A 15376-nucleotide genomic window follows, 5' to 3' on the forward strand; every position below is an offset into this window, starting at 1 on the left:
CGGAGCCGCTGGGGCTGGGAGCGAGGGCTGCCGGCCTGACGCCATCCGCAGACTGCACGTGTATTTATTAGAGCTGCTGGGGGGTCCCTGGGGTGGTTTCTAACCCTTTAGTTTTGTTTTTGCACAGATTTCTCTGAACTGTTTGACCCAGCTCTGGCAGATTGGGAGCATTCGGGTTTCCTTCACCTCTTGCTGCTTCTCCAGCCTTAATGTATTCACTGGTGCAGTGCAGCTTCCTCCCCCCCGAACCCCCCCAACGTGAGGAGCCTCGGGCCATGGGATGCAGCAGGGCCAAGGCCAGGACCGGGACCAGCTCTGCTGGTGCTGCTGGGCCAGCTCAGGTTCTGGTGCGAGTCCTGGTGCTTCCATGGCCCGGGTCCACGTGGGGCACCGAGTGCCTTTGGCCACCAAGAGAGCCAGGGCCTGTGCTGCTGCCTGGGGCTCACGTGTGGGGTGCTGGGGAAAGCTGCTGCCCCCCCTGAGCCCTGCAGAGCCCACAGCCCCATGGTGGGAGGAACCGGCAGTGAGGAGGGACAGGGCTGGGAGCAGGAGCAGGGCAGCGATGGGCTCCCCGTGTCCCCGAAGTGCCCTGTACCAGCAGAGCTCGGGGCAGAGCTCGGGGCAGGGCTGTGCCGCCCCAGCACATCACTGTGTTCATACCAGCAATAAACCAGCGGGCAAAGCGCTCTGCTCACTGCTGGGCAGCATCTGCTTCCAGAGGCACGGGATGACCCGGGGCAGCGCAGGGGGGTCGGGCTGCAGCCAGCACGTGCGTCCATCCCCGGGTCGGGGCGTCTGCGGGGAACCTTTGTGCCTTGGAGCTGGGGCTCACAGGGCGGGGGGTCTCTGAGCCCAGCCCACGCTCCTCGCCCCGCGGTGGGTCGGTGCTCGGGTCCAGCCGTGATGTCGGCCCGCCCGCACTCCCGGCTGTGGGGAGCAGCAGCGTGTGCGCCCCGCGGTGCCGGGACCGGGCGGCTCCGAGCGGGGACACCCGGCCGTGTCCGCCCCGTGAGCAGCGCGGCCCCGGGGACACCCCGCACGGTCACAGGGGGCGGCACCGAGTGCGGGACCGGCGGCCTCACAGCGACACCGGCTGAGCCGCCCGGTACCTGAGCGCTGCGAGCGGCCGGAACCGGAGTGTGGGGGGGAACCGGGCACGGGACGGGACGGGACGAACTGCTCGTTTGTAACGGCCGGGCGCGGGGCGGCGGGATGATGATGTGCGGGATGTGCGGGATGTGCGGGGCGCTGTGTGACAACGTGGATCGGTCTGAATAAAGCCTTCGGACCGGACCGGAGTGCGGAGCAACCAGCCGAGCGGGGAACGGGTAACGGGGAACCGGGAACGGGGAGCGGGGCTCCACGAACCGCCACCAACGGGCAACGGGGCCTGAGGCGGGGGGAGGAGGGTGGGACGGGGTGTAATGAGCGGGGGATGGACACGGACACACACGGACACACACGGACACACGGACACACACGGACACACGGACACACACGGACACACGGACGCCCCACCCACCCGCCGCTCCCGCCCCGCCCCTCTCGCTGTCCGCGCCCCGTTCCCGTCATTCCGTGCGGCCGCGGTGCACGCCGGGCTGTGCGGTGCTGGGCATGGCGGGCCCCGGGCCGCGCTCGGTGCCGCGGTGTTGGCGCAGCGCGGCGCTGTCGGTGCTGTCGCTGTTGTTGTTGCTGTTGTTGTCGCCGTGTTGTGCTGCGCTGCTGCAGGGCGCGCTGCTGGGCGCGGCGGCGCTGGGCGCGGCGGGGGCCTGGTGCGCCATGAGACACGGCCCCGCCAAAACCGCCGCTAACGGAGGCCCGGCCGCCTCGTGCCGCTCCTCGTATCGCTCCTCGTGCCGCTCGGTGCCGGCCGCTCCGCGCCGCGCGGGGCCGGGGCCGTGGTAAGCGGGGCCGCGGGCGGGCGGGGAGCCGGGGGGGGCGGTATCGGCACGGCGGGGCCGTGTCTGAGCGCTCCGTGTTCCCGCAGCGCAGCCCCGCAGGCCTCGCACCGCCGTTACCCGTTGCCGCGGTCCCGGAGCTCCGTGCCGGGCGCGCTGCCCGTCACCTGCTGGGACGGCGCCATCCGGAGAAGCGCCGTGTGGCCGCGCCGTGCCGGCCCCATCCGCAGCCCCGTCACCGTGAGATTCGGCCGGCACGGAGGAGCCGCCCGCTGTCCTGCGTGAGTACCGAGCGAGCCCGAACCGGGGCCACCGCACCGGGTCACCGCGGCCCCTTCGCTCACCCCGCGGCTCGTTCCTCCCCCCAGGATGGAGCAGCACCCCCCGCCCGCCGCCCTCCTGCCCGGCAGCGGCAGCGGCAGCAACAGCCCGGACCCGTGTGCGAGGGAGACGGTGCTGAACGCCATCAAGGAGAGCAGGAAGAGGGCGGTGGAGGAAGAGGAGGAGGAGGAGCAGGTGCCGGGTAACGATCAGGAGAGCAAGCGAAGGTAACGAGCGCCGTGTGTTGGGAAGGTCGAAATGGGCCCAGCTCTTCAGTGGCGATGGATGCTGCGTGTACCACAACTGTGCCTGGGGCAGGAGAGCGCCGTGTACCCCTTTGCATGCTCTGCTCAGCCGGGTCAGAGACCCTCCCGGCACTCCTTGTCCTCCTTGAGATCTAAAGGATGTAGTTTAGCCTCTGTTTGCGAGCATCAATTGGTCAGGGGTGTTCCCCATGGCACTGGGGATGGAGGGGTGTGGGGGTGGCCCAGGGACGCCTGGCAAGGAACCTCCGCTGGAGGGAGGTGACTGCCGTCCCCGTGGGGTTTGCAGGCTTTTGGGGAGCTGCTTGTGTCAGGGCAGGCTGAAGTTCTGGCTGTCAGGGGCTGCTGCCCTCCCCAGGTGTCAGGGCTCTGGGTATTAGCACACTACTTTAAAAGCTCATTGTGCTTCCTGTGCCATAACCAGCAAAAGCAAGAAAAGACAAAAGCTCCCTGCACTCTCACCTTTGCTTGGGGTGTCTGAGCCCCACAGGAGCTGAGCTGGATAATGCAGGCTGGGTACGCAAGTTTTTTTTTCCCCAACACGCCAATATCTGTATCTGCCGCAAAAGCCAATCGTTTTGAAGGCGTTAACGACTGGCCAGCATGAAGAATGCTTGTAGGTAGAAAACCTGTAATGTCAGAGCAGAAGGGAGCCTGCATCAGCTGGAGAGCACTGGGTCACCTGTGCAGTGGGATCAGACTGCTCGGGGCTGGAGGGGACCAGGGATAAGTGACAGGGCTGGGCTGGTGCCCCCAGCTCAGTGTAACGGCAGGGCTTGTTGTAAGGCTTCCAGGTACTGCTGTGGGAGAGGAGGACTTCATTTCTGATTCAGATTGGTCAGGGTGCTGGTGAGGAAGGTGTAGGAGACTGGAGCTACAAAGCTGTTCCAAAAATGAGCTGATCAGCTTCTCTGAAGTGTTTCAACTGAATGACAGATTTGAGCAAAGATTTGCTAAATCAAAACTATTAAGCACTGCAGGCAGCGGATGGAGCTGCTGGAACCTGGGGGAAGCAGCTGGGGTTGAGAGTCAGTGACTCTGTCCTGGGTGAAGGGAAAAAATCTGCAGGACTTGGATGGTGGAAACCTCTGTCCGAGGTGTCAGGTGGCAGACGAGCAGAGTTTGCTCTCCCAGTGCCAAGCCTGTCTGGAAGAGGTCCTGTAGCCAGGCTGGGAGCGTGTCTTCCTCTTTGTTGCCTCTTCATCACAGCTTCTACCCTTTCTCCTGCAGGCGTCATGACAGCAGTGGAAGTGGGCAGTCGGCATTTGAGCCCCTGGTCGCCAACGGTGCCCCCGCTTCTCTCGTACCCAAGTAAGTGTCCATTGTGTCAAAAGCAATTGATGTTGGCCGAGGGATAAATTTGAAGGCCTACAGGCTCTGGACAAGGTGCCCGGCTTCTGCAAAGGACAGCGGTGGCCGTGCCTTGTGGCATCACCCAGCCTTGGAGCTGTGCTGAGTGGGTGCGGGCTGGGGGCTGTGGGGCTGTCCTGCTGTGTGGGGTCCTCTTCCTGAGCTTTGTGCCATGGAAAAAAGCCGTGTTGCTTCCTCAGTGTAAAAGGCTGATAAAAAGGCCTGTGGGTAGGATGGTGGGGGGATGCTGAAATCTTTAATATTCTACAGGCCCGGCTCTCTGAAGAGAGGCCTTGCTTCACAGTGTCCCGATGACTGCTCAAACAAAAGGTCTCGCACCTCCTCCTTGAGCTCCCTCAACAATACATACACTGGAGGAATCCCCAGCTCCCTGCGCAATGCCATCGCCAGCTCCTACAGCTCCAGCCGGGGCCTCACACAGGTAGGAAGTGCTCCTGAGGGCACCACTACAGCCGTGTGCAGCACACAGCAGCTCAGCCCTGTGGGACCACACACCAGCTGTGGGTGAGGAGGTGTCACTGGAGTGACAAGATCCAGGGAAAGGAAAGGAGATAAAAATAATCCTTTTGGTGCGCTGCCACTTTATCAGCTGGAGTCAGCGTGGATCACAGCCACGTATTCCCACTCGGACCTGTGTCCCCTTGACAGCTGCAGAGCTGCAGTAAAGCACTGCTTCAATGGGCAGGCCTGTGGGTGTGATGGTGGGATGTCATCATGGCTAGCATAGCTGTGCTGTCTCTGGAAGAATAGTGTGGAGGAAGCCTTGGGAGAGGTGGATTTCTTCTGAGAGGGTTGAGCTTGAATTCCTTGGAGCAGGTTCTGTCCTCTGGCTGGGACAGGTGGCAGCACTTAAGGCCACCAGGCAGTTGTGCCTGCGCTGTGCAATGGCCACGGCTGTCCCTGACTGGCAGCATCCTCCCTCCTGTCCTTGTGGCTGGTGGAACCTCGAGGCTGCTTGCTCACAAAGCAGATTGCCTTTGGTGTGGGCAGACCCTGCAGTGCTCTATGGAATGTGGGGTGGAGGTTGGTGGTGATGGAGGGAAAGTGAGGCTGTGAGCTTGTTGGGCACAGTCCTGGGAGGGGACATTCAACATACAAGCAAGCGGAAGAGTGGGATGCTCTCCTCCTTCCCTGCCTGTGCACTGAGTCATTGCTCTCTCTGGGTTCCAGCTGTGGAAGAGGAGTGGTGTGAGCGTGTCCCCACCGTCCAGCCCCGCATCCTCTCGTCCCCAGACACCAGAGTGGCCTCTCAAGAAAGCCAGGTAACCAGCAGCCTGCTGTGCCAGCCAGGAGGAGGGCAGGCACCGTCCCAGCTGTTCTACCAGGACTGTTTGTGAAATGTTGACCGCTGGTGGCCCACTGACGTGGCAGTCCCATTGGGTTTGCACTAGTTCAGGTCCCTGTCACCTTGTCACACTGCTGTCCTGGCAGTAGTGGAGCAGCAGCCCTGCACCATCCCTGCCCTGCTCTGGAACTTGGTTAGAGATGGAAGTGTTGAGAGATTGCCACAGAGGTGATGTTCTGCTGTGGCATCACTGTGATCTGGGTTCCCTGAGCCACCAGAACTCAGGAGGAGACAGCAATCTGTCTCCTCCCTCAAAGGTGATTCACAGCAGCTACACAAAATATGTTAAAATAAGATTGAATTTTAGGGCTTGACTTGGAGTGCAAGCTCTTGTGCTCCTCTGTCCCAGTTCAGAGGACCTGGCTTAAATGGGAAAAGCTTCAGTTAAAACTAAAACTGACACAGCCTTGTGCACTGAAGGAGAGAAGCCTGTGAGAGATCACATTTCCCATCCAGAACTGCTGGTTGCCACCCCAAGGTTGATCTATCCTGACAAACACTGGGGGTGTGTAGACTGGCACCAAGCTGTGGTCTTGGAGGGAGAAGCAGCTCCTTGCCTTCAGCTGCTCTTGGTCCGGTGCAGGAAGCACAGGGCTGTGCCCATGCTGTCTCAGGGCTTGTTGGATGCCTGCCTCATGGGCCAGGGCTGTTGGTGGGACTCCGTCATCTGTTTGGCCTCTTGGGTAATGGGGCTGTGGCTGAGGCTTGACCCTAACTGGCTTTCTTCCACTGGTGCAGGGAGGAGGAGTCACATCGCTCCAACACTTCCACCCCAGTGAAATCAGACAAGGAGCTGCAGACAGAGAAAGGTGAGCATAAGCTGACACCAGTTCTGTGCAGGGTTGGTTGGGTGTCATCGTATACAAGCAGTGGGGTGGAACATCTCTTAAGTCTGCAGGTAGGAAGGGTTGGCTTGAGATGTTGCCTGGCAACTTGGAATGTGCTGGTCCAGGTGTAGTGGCAGCTCTGCTGCACTGAATGGGTTTCTAGGTCATGAGCAAGGGGTGCTGTGCACCAGCAGATGCATGGGAGCTGGCTTGCAAGAGGGAATCCCATAGCTGTCCCAGGACTTACTGTCAGGACTTACTTGCCTCAGGGCAAGGCGTGCTGTGCTGAAAGAACCTCAGTCAGATTCCAGGCTGAGTCTGTTCCAGTGCTTTCTCAGCCTAAATGAACAGGACATCCTGTGTCCATCACAACTAGCTGCCCAAGTCCTGTGGTGCAGGGCTAGATGTGGCTCATCTAGCCTGCCTGGCTTGTGATTCAGGTAGGCAGATTGCAAGGGCAATCTGGGAAGTGTGGAAGTGGGGAAGGAGTTACTGCCCTGCTGAAGGCTGGCAGGCTTTTGTACCAGACTGGCCCAGGATGTGCTGCAGGCAGATGCTCCTCGGGCTCTTGCAGCCTTGTCCTCAGCTTAGAGCTGTATCCCTGGCTCTGCCCTCAGACTGGGTCATCCAGAGAGGAGCTGGAAGGGATGGCCCTCCTGGCACAAGCCAGCCCGTTCCTCTGCCCAGAGCTGGCTCTGACTTGTCTCCTTCAGCAGAGGTGGAGACGCCTGTGCGGAGGAAGCGCAGTTCCCTGAGCCCACCAGCTGCATCAGGGAGCAGTGGCAAGCGCAAGCGGAAGATCCAGTTGCTGTCGTCACGCCGCGGGGACCAGCTGGCGCTGGTACGTCGCTGTCTCGCAACCCCTTTTGCCCTCCTCTGGAGATAGAATGTGCTCACTGCAATTTCTGCAGGGCTGGGGGGAGACTGACCTGCCTGCCCTCAGGAAGGAGGCCCTGTCCTTGGCGGAGTGGGAAGTGACGCTATCCCCAGCCCCAGTGTCTGGTGGGCTGTGTGTGATTGTGCCGCCTGCTGCCGGACCAGGTAATGGCCTGGGGAAGGCCGTGCCCTCAGCGCCAAGCCGGGGTCTTGCGGAGTGGGGACCGGAGCTCCATGGTAGCCTGCTGCAGCGGAACCAGCTGCCTCACGGGTCTTGCGATGGCCAGCCTTCAGCACACGTTCAGAGAAGCTCTGCCAGCTTCCCTGAGAAGGAGCTAAGCCGCTGCTCTCTCTTGGCAGCCCCCGCCACCTCAGCTGGGCTACTCCGTCACGTCAGAGGACCTGGATGCGGAGAAGAAGGCAGCATTGCAGTGGTTCAACAAAGTCTTGGAGGATAAGGCTGGTAAGGGCTGTGGGCAGACTGGGCAGCTGGGGGTACAGCAGGGAGTGGGGAGGGGTTGGAACCTAGGGATGAGGATGGCTGGCAGTGGGGCCTCTGTTGCATGGACCAGGTGAGTCCTACCCAGTCCTTGGGTCTGAGGATGCTCAGAGCCTTCAGGATGACAGTGGTTGTGTCCCAGCCACGAGGGTGGTGGCTGAGGTCCCCCAGGAACAGAGATGTGGGATGTTGGTGCGGTTTTCTTACCTCTGGGGAAGCTCTGTTAATGGGTAGTCCCCTACAGCAGGTTTACAGATGCTGATTTCTTGCTTCCTTCTGTTAGATCCAGTCCCCAGCACCACTGCAGAGACCACACCTGTGTCCAGGCCATCAGCATTCATGGTGACCACAGGGACCTCCTCAGCACCTGTGTCAACAGCTCCTGTCCCAGTCAGCAGCAACTCGCTCCTGGACAGCCTGAAGAAGATGCAGAGCAGCCAGGCTGCGCCTGTGCCAGCAGGTGAGGACAGGGGTCACAGGGATGGGACTGTGGCAGAACAAGCCAGACTCAACAGCAGCTCTGCATTCCTTCTGGGGGAGGCGGGCTGGAAGATCCCTGTTTAAATGCTCTTCTGGCCCTGATTCTGGAGGGCAAGTTGGGGAATACAGACAGTGGTCCAGGTGTGACCTCATGGGAGCGCGGGGTGCTGCATCTCTGGGAACATTTGAAGAACCAGAGTGGCTGCCTGGCCGAAAAGCTCTGTATGCATTACTCCTTATCCCTGGAAAAAAATCTTATATCTTCACCTTTCCAGATTCCACTGGAGCTGCAGTAGCATTCCAGCCATCTTCATCAGCGTCACAGCTGCCTGCTCCTGCTGTGCCACCAGAGTCAACTTCTCTACCTGTAACCTCTGCTGACACCAAGCCTGTGCCTGCACTAAGCACTGCTGCCCTTTCCGTCTCCCCTGCCTTGGGGGCACAGCCTGTCAGCAGCATGGCACCTTCTGCAACCACAGAGCTGGGCCCGACCCCCAGCAAACCTCCCTCCATGCTGAAGCCGAACATCCTTTTTGGAGCACCAAGCACCCCTCCTGCCAGCCAGCCAGCAGTGACTGCAGCTGCCGCGGCGCCCACCACAACCCCCATCTTCAAACCCATCTTTGGTGCTTTGCCAAAAAGTGAGAGCGCAGCACCAGCTACAACAGTCATCTCTACTGCGGTCACTGTGCCCGTGAGCTCAGCCCCTTCCTCGGCACCTGCCACCACCACCATGTTCAAGCCCATCTTTGGCAGCGTGACGGCAGCTTCATCGCCAGCAAAAGTCTCTCCTTTTGCCTTCAAACCGTTGTCACAGCCAGCTCCAGCTGCAGAAGTGCCAGCAGCCTCCACGACCACGCTGGTGGGATTCACAGCTCTGCCAAACACCATCTTCACCACCGCAGCTACGACTGCCACCACGCTCAACTCCTCCACGGATGCCACCATTAAACCAGTGTTCAGCTTTGGACTCAACTCACCTGCCTCCACCAGCACCAACCTGACAGCGACCGCCACCGCAGCCACCAGCGCGTCGCAGCCCTTCACGTTTGGTGGCCTGTCCAGCTCTGCCACCAGCACGGCACCCACCTTTGCTGCCCCAGTGTTCCAGTTTGGAAAGCCGGCGCCAGCCACTGTCTCTGCCAGCACCAGTGCCACAGGAGGCCCTGCGTTTGGCCAAGCACCTGCAAATTCAACCGCACCTACCACCACTGCGGGCTTCAGCATTTTTGGGAGCGCCACGTTGACGTCTTCTGCCCCGGCCACTGCAGGGCAACCAGCGCTGACGTTTGGCTCCTCCAGTTCAGCCTTTGGCAGTACATTCAGCACGAGTGTGAAGCCGCTGCCGCCGTACTCAGGGGCAGCGAGCCAGCCCACGTTCAGTGCCGGCAGTGCCGACAGCCAGCTGCCCACTAGCAAGCCTGCTGCAGGTCCTGTTGGCTTTGCCCCCCCGTTTAATTTTGGGGCGCCCACAGCCCAGTCCACCCCTCAGCCTGCGTTTGGCAGCAGCGCTCCGCCGACCTTCGGCACCAGTGGCACCCAGGCGGCGTTTGGGACCACCACGTCCGTGTTCTCCTTTGGGACAGCCACCTCTACCACAGCCAGCTTCGGTGCCAGCACCCAGACCACGAGCAGCGGCACCGGCAGCACCGTCTTCGGCACCGCGCCATCTCCTTTCACCTTCGTGGCAGCTGCCCAGCCGGGCCCCTCTGCCGGTGCCTTTGGGCTCAGCACACCCGCCCTGAGCGGCGGCTCCCCTGCGGTGCCCTTCAGCTTTGGGGCTGGGCAGAGCGGAGCACCTGCAGCCGCCGCACCGTTTGGTTCTTCCCTGACACAGAGCACGCTGGGAGCACCGAGCCAGAGCACGCCATTCGCCTTCACTGTGCCCAGCGCGCCCGATGCCAAGCCTGTGTTTGGAGGTGAGCTGCTTTCTGTCCTGGCCTCGCTGAGCTCCATGGGCTCTGCAGCCCTTTGGGGGGGGGGCACTCGCAGGGTTGTGCACTCCCAGGTCCCCAGCCCTCAGTAGTGAAGGGGAAGGGTCCATAGCCCTTCAGTCCGGTGCTCCTTGGGCTCTCTAAGTGTGCCAGGCTTCTGCTGAACCCAGCTGGGTGGTCTCCTGCCTGAGAAACCACAGTTTTGCTGATGTTTGAAAGTAATTTAGTTTTTTCCTGGCAAGCAGAACCCCGTGCAGTGATTGCAGCCTCCTTGCTGGCTCTCTGGGGTATTCCTTCACAGAAAAATCTCACTTCCCATAGAGTTGTAGTCCACATGCTTGGAAACTTGTGGTCTAGAAAGATGGAAGCCTTTGTGCTTCACCCTGTCGTGGGAAGGTTCAGGAATTGTTTATGAGAAAATAAGGGCATTTCTTGGGTGAAGAGGCTCTGCCTGGTGGGGCTGCTTGGCTTCAGTTCCCGGGGGAAATCTGTGCATCCCAGTGCCTGCAGGTGCTGCTGGCCTCCAGGGGCTCAGCCCGACTCACAGCAGTTTGTTGCTTTCCAGGAACTCCTGCCCCCACCTTTGGGCAGAGTGCGCCCGTCCCAGGAGCAGTGGGGAGTGGCAGCAGCAGCCTTTCCTTCGGGGCGCCCAGCGCTCCTGCCCCAGCCTTCCCAGGAGTCGGCACATCCTTTGGTAAGGGCTCAGGGCTGGTGGACTGTGGTGGGACAGCAGCAGGGCCGGGGTGAGCTGTGTGAGCTGGCTGTGTGACAGGTTAATAAGGCAGGCTTTGCAGGAGGCCAGCTCTTCGGTTCCCCTCCTGCCAGGCTGCGCTGTGACCTGTGCCTCCTTTCTGCTTCCAGGTCCATCAACCCTGGGGTTTTCCATTGGGGCGGGATCCAAGACCGGCGCTCGGCAGCGGCTGCAGGCGCGGCGACAGCACACCCGCAAAAAGTAACGTGGGGCTCAGAGCCCCACTGCTGGCTGTGCAGGAGCACGGCACGTCCCCAGGGCTCTGCTCAGAGCGCTCCCCAGCACAGAGCAACGGTGCCGGGTTGTGCCCTCATGGATGCCGGCCAGGACAAGACAAACCAAACTCTTCTTACTTGAACAGTTCCACAGCCAAGGCTGGATGAACCTCTGTACATATCTACCACTTTTTCTCCCTCCCTTTGTTTTGCCATGTTTCATAACGTGTAAATTTTCCCTGTTGCTTCTTAGAGATGTTCTGAGCCCCCATCACCTCCAGCACGGCACCAGCACGTCCATGCTCTGAGCCCAAGGCCACTGTGACTGCGTTGTCACAGTTCTCTGCCACGGGATGTGGTCTTCACCAGGCCTAGAAATCTTTCCCCGCTGTTGAATCTCATGGCCTGGTCAATGCCATCTCTGCAGAGCTCAAGTTGGCGCCTGGCCCCATGAGTGTGGCCGTCCTGGTGTCACAGGGGGTGACACAGCTGTGGATGGGGGCTGAGCCCGCTGCTATCACTCAGCAGCTCCTGCCAAGCCTCTGGCTGAGCTGTGAGGTGTGGGGCAGGCAGCTCTGTGCGCTGCCCCCCACCTCTGCTGGGCTCCCCCCACCCGCTCGCTTCAAGCCCTGTCTGTTCCGCTTTGTTTGTGCTCCTGTTTTAATGCTCTCATTGAATCGAGTTTGGAGGAAGAACTGAACTGTGTGCGTGGCGGCATGTTGGTTATGCCGGATTTGCTGTTTGGAGTTATTTTTTGGGGCGCCCGTCCCTTCATGGGGCTGTGCCCTGGCTAATTGGATGTTGACAGTAGCATCACTGCGTGGCTGCTCATGCTGGGTGAATTCTGTCCCTTTGTTGTGACTGAAAGGCAGCTGGGGTGGGGGCCTGGTCTCCACAGCCTCTTCTCTTCCTGGACCCCTCTCCTGGGCTGGAGCCTTGTTACCAGCTCAGGCTCCTTTGGCACCACCGAAGGAAGGAGCCTAAAATGGGTGGGTTTGTCCCCTCCCCAGACTGGAATGGATTTTCTCTTTGAGCTCATCCCCATCCATAAGATCCTATGAGCTCTGAGGAGCTGCGGTGCTGCCCCGTCCCCATCACCTCTGGTTGCTTAGTGAGGAAGAGGTGCTGGAGCTCCGGTCCCGTGGCTGAGGGTTGTGCCCGAAGCTCCCCTCTGCCTGCAGTAATGCCTGGCTGCCGGGTTTTTTACTCTCCGAGCCGTGTGAGTGTGTGTGTCTGCTGAAGTCTAAATTAAAAAGGAAAAAAAAAAAATATTTAAACATTTTTTAACGAAATAAGAATTTATTTTTATATTTAAGCTAAATTGCCTTTGAATTCCTTCAAGCTTGGTTCAGTGAGGTTGCTGACTGCAGCGCTGTTGTAGTTCCCTGTCTTGTCACACCCAGGGCAGTGGCTGCGCTGGGGAAAGGCAGCCACGTCCCAGGGCAGGAGCCACCCGCTCCTCCCACCTGTAACAGCGAGTCCTTGTTTCTCAGATGTGATGTACGTGGATGTGAATAAACTTTTTTTTTAATTCCCCTGAAGCTGCTGAATGGCTGAACGGCACCGAGTGGTTCTGGTGGCTGCCGGGAACCCCCCAGCTGGATGAGGAAGGTGGGGGGGCACAGCTGGCAGCTCTTGCTTCTCATGGGAGCGCTCCCAGCCCCAGGTTGGTGTGGGCTGTCCTCACCTCTGTGCACAACAAAGAGCCGAGGGCAGGTAGGAGCTGCTGCACAGCCCCCAGCATGGCCAGGAAGTGCAGGAGGAGCCAAGTGGGGCGCATGTGCCCCTGGGGGTTGAGAACGCAGTGAGATGCTCAGGGGAGCCCAGCACCAGAGAACAGCCCCAACAAGGCACTGCGTGCTCCCACAATTTACGCCTTCACACGCTGCTTTTTCCTCCTCCTCTTCTTGGGAGGAGCTGCTCCTGGCTCTGCTCCCTCTTCCTGTTGTAGGTTCTCTTCAGCAGTTGCAGGCAGGGAGCTGCACACAAGAGCAATGACAGCTGAGTGGTTCGTGCAGCCCTCTCACCAAGAAGGCAGCCCATCCCAGGCACCCAGGCATCCCTGTGCCCACTTTCCCCTCATCTCCTGCACCTGGGGACTGCAGCTTCCTCCCCGCAGCGCTCCAGGACGGCCACGAAGAAGCCCTGTGTGAGTGTGTCTGCAGGAGAGGCGCGGAGGCAGCACTCAGCTCCTGGGAAGGCAGCGAGTCCTCGGCAGGGCCAGGATGGGAACGCGTTCACCAGCCTGCAGAGCGGACAAGAGACAGCGCTGAGTCCAGCAGCAGCACACGGAGCTACCACAAGGAACAGGCACTGCGAGGCCTGTTCCTCCCCAGGCAGGAGCACCTGAAGGCCGACCCCAGCTCCTGCAGCACCGCGTGCACCACGTCCTCGTTCTCCTCCCGGTGCACGGAGCAGGTGGAGTAAACCAGGCGCTGCACCGCCGGGAAGCGAAGCGCGTGGCTCAGGATCCTGCGCTGGAAGCCAGACAGCGCCTGCAGCCGCTCTGCACTGGGGGCAGCCTCCTCCAGCGGCAGCCGGGCCACCATCCCTGCAGGGACAGCAGCCGTGTCCAAGGGTCCAACCATGGAAAAGCCAGACGGAGCCTCCAGCAGATGAGGTGGTTGAAGGCCCCGTGTTACCTGAGCCGCTGCACGACGGGTCCAGGAGGATGTATTTTACTTTGCTGTACTTAGGATCGTGGGGATCAACTGTCAGGAAGTCCTGCTGGGCCAGCTTGAAGCTGGTGACCCCTGCCCGCGTCAGCATGGTGTTCATGGTAGCCAGGCGCTTCGTGTCCACATCGAAGGCAAAGATACACCTGAAAAAGAGACCGGCACCCAATGGATGTGAGCACCCTGCCCAGCCCAAAGGCCGTGCTGTGCAACCTGCCCTGCCACAGCACAGCCCTGCACTCACCCCTTGTTCTGCAGGATGGCAGCAAGGTGGCTGGTTTTGTTCCCAGGGGCTGCACAAGCATCGATCACATGGGAGCCAGCAGAAGGGCTGAGGAGGAAGGCTGGTAAGCAGCTGGCCTGCGGGAGGACAGGGCACAAATTGAGGTGTGGGCTGCCAGCAGTTTCTGCAGCAGCCACCACTGCACCCTCCATGGAACACAGCAGATGCTATGGAGTCACATGCTTGCAGAGCGCCCACATCCAGCTCTGGAGGCCCAGCTCCCTATGGGGAGTTCCTACAGTGCGTGCCCGAGACATTTACCCCCTACTCACAGGCAATGGAAACAAAGCTGAGGGAGATCCCCACAGCCTCAGCCTGCGCTCACAGCTTCTGCTTAAGCTACTGGTACATGCTGCAGCAAAGCAGCCCCAAGCCCAGTTCTTGGCATGCAGGAAAAGGCTGAACCCACACTCCTGACAGTGGCTTCCCCCTGTGCTGCAGCTCCCATCCCCAGCTCCCAACCTTGTCCTGCAGGATGATGTGTCCCGATGTGTAGAGCCGGTTGTCGTGGAAATCCGTCTGCGGAGGGAAAACGAGCAGCTCCGGGAGGTGAAGATCCAACAAGAATTTCTTCCCAGAAAGGCTTTTCAGGTCTTCCACGCTGCCCACACAGACAGAGGGTGAGCACAGCTCAGCGTTACCGCATTCCAGAGCCCACGTGCAGAATCCCCTCCATCCCACACCTCTGCCCCCTTCATCAGGCAGCAGCATTAGGGTTCCAGCAGACACCGCAGCCCCGTGCCGTGCCGTGCTGTGCCGTGCCCACCTGCCGGCCGTGCCGAGGAAGGCGAATCCCTGGCGCTTGAAGAATTCCACCACGTCGTCCACACGCGTTTTCAGCACGTTGACCCGGACGTACCGCGGCACCTGCGGAGCTGCAGGGTGCGGGCTCAGCCCCGGCCCCGCCGCGTTGCGCAGCGCCCGAACCCGCCCGGCCCGAACCCGCCCGGCCCGAACCCGCCCGGCCCGAACCCACGCACCTTCCGGGCCGGTTCCGGACTCGGGCTGCAGGAGCTGCTCGTTGCTGCTCACCCCGCGCCGCACCTTCAGCCGGGCCAGCTCCGCCTCCAGCCGCGCGCGGTGCCGCCGGGCCAGCGCCTTCCAGCGCCCGCCGCACTTGAGGCCCTTCCCGAAGAGCAGGTCGTACACCAGCACCTGCGGGGCGAGGTGAGCGGACACGGGCCGGGCCGGGTTGGTGACCCCGCGGCCCGTTCCCGGTTCGGCCCGTTCCCGGCCCGTTCCCCACCTTGGCCAGCGGCAGCGGCAGTTTCTTCTCGACACGCAGCATCTCGGCTCCGTCCAGCAGCGCGTCCAGCACCGGCCCGTAGCGCAGCGTCTCGGCCACCAGCGCGTACAGCTGCCGGGCGCGCTGCGGGGCGGCAGCACAGTGAGCCCGGTGCTGCGCTCGGTGCTGCGCCCGGTGCTGCGCTCAGTGCTGCGCTCGGTGCCGCCCCCTCCCCTCCGCCCCCCCCCGTCCTCCCGGCCCCGCCGCGCACCGGGAAGTCGCTGCCGTACACGAGGCTCTTGATGCCGCCCTCGCCGCGCTCCATCCCGCTCAGCACGGCGGCGGCAGCGCGGTACAGCGCCATGGCGGCACGGACGGACACGTGCGGCGGAAAGGAACGAACGTCACCTCCG

The 15376-nt window shown here is 61.2% G+C and overlaps 2 protein-coding genes across 6 annotated transcripts; one reads left to right on the top strand and one right to left on the bottom strand.

Annotated features, from left to right (window-relative positions):
- Nucleotides 1-1577: 1577 nt before the first annotated feature.
- LOC107322637 (nuclear envelope pore membrane protein POM 121) lies at nucleotides 1578-12321 on the top strand. Of its 3 annotated transcripts, none has more exons than XM_015880859.3 (13): nucleotides 1578-1901; nucleotides 1988-2179; nucleotides 2267-2446; nucleotides 3713-3793; nucleotides 4103-4274; nucleotides 5024-5115; nucleotides 5937-6007; nucleotides 6739-6866; nucleotides 7262-7364; nucleotides 7684-7860; nucleotides 8156-9799; nucleotides 10380-10508; nucleotides 10676-12321. In XM_015880859.3, exons 1-13 carry the CDS (start codon nucleotides 1615-1617, stop codon nucleotides 10768-10770), a joined length of 3351 nt encoding a protein of 1116 aa, XP_015736345.2. In that variant the 5' UTR covers nucleotides 1578-1614; the 3' UTR covers nucleotides 10771-12321. The 3 variants fall into 3 exon arrangements, with proteins under 3 accessions (XP_015736345.2, XP_015736346.2, XP_085378530.1); XM_015880860.3 differs by having other exon boundaries at nucleotides 6742-6866; XM_085522404.1 differs by having other exon boundaries at nucleotides 1993-2179; nucleotides 6742-6866.
- On the bottom strand, nucleotides 12060-15359 carry NSUN5 (NOP2/Sun RNA methyltransferase 5). Of its 3 annotated transcripts, XM_015880868.3 has the most exons (10): nucleotides 15235-15359; nucleotides 14985-15107; nucleotides 14719-14893; nucleotides 14505-14613; nucleotides 14201-14339; nucleotides 13700-13815; nucleotides 13423-13601; nucleotides 13127-13331; nucleotides 12873-13025; nucleotides 12060-12759 (listed from the first exon to the last, which is right to left on the bottom strand). In XM_015880868.3, the coding sequence occupies exons 1-10, from the start codon at nucleotides 15325-15327 to the stop codon at nucleotides 12651-12653; spliced, it is 1401 nt and encodes a 466-aa protein (XP_015736354.1). In that variant the 5' UTR covers nucleotides 15328-15359; the 3' UTR covers nucleotides 12060-12650. The 3 variants fall into 3 exon arrangements, with proteins under 3 accessions (XP_015736354.1, XP_085378532.1, XP_085378531.1); XM_085522406.1 differs by lacking the exon at nucleotides 14985-15107; XM_085522405.1 differs by having other exon boundaries at nucleotides 14505-14893.
- Between the last annotated feature and the right edge of the window lie 17 nt (nucleotides 15360-15376).

The sequence above is a fragment of the Coturnix japonica genome, chromosome 22 (assembly GCF_054131305.1).
Source record: "Coturnix japonica strain WE chromosome 22, WE-NBRP24, whole genome shotgun sequence".
In the NCBI taxonomy this organism is placed as follows: Eukaryota; Metazoa; Chordata; class Aves; order Galliformes; family Phasianidae; genus Coturnix; species Coturnix japonica.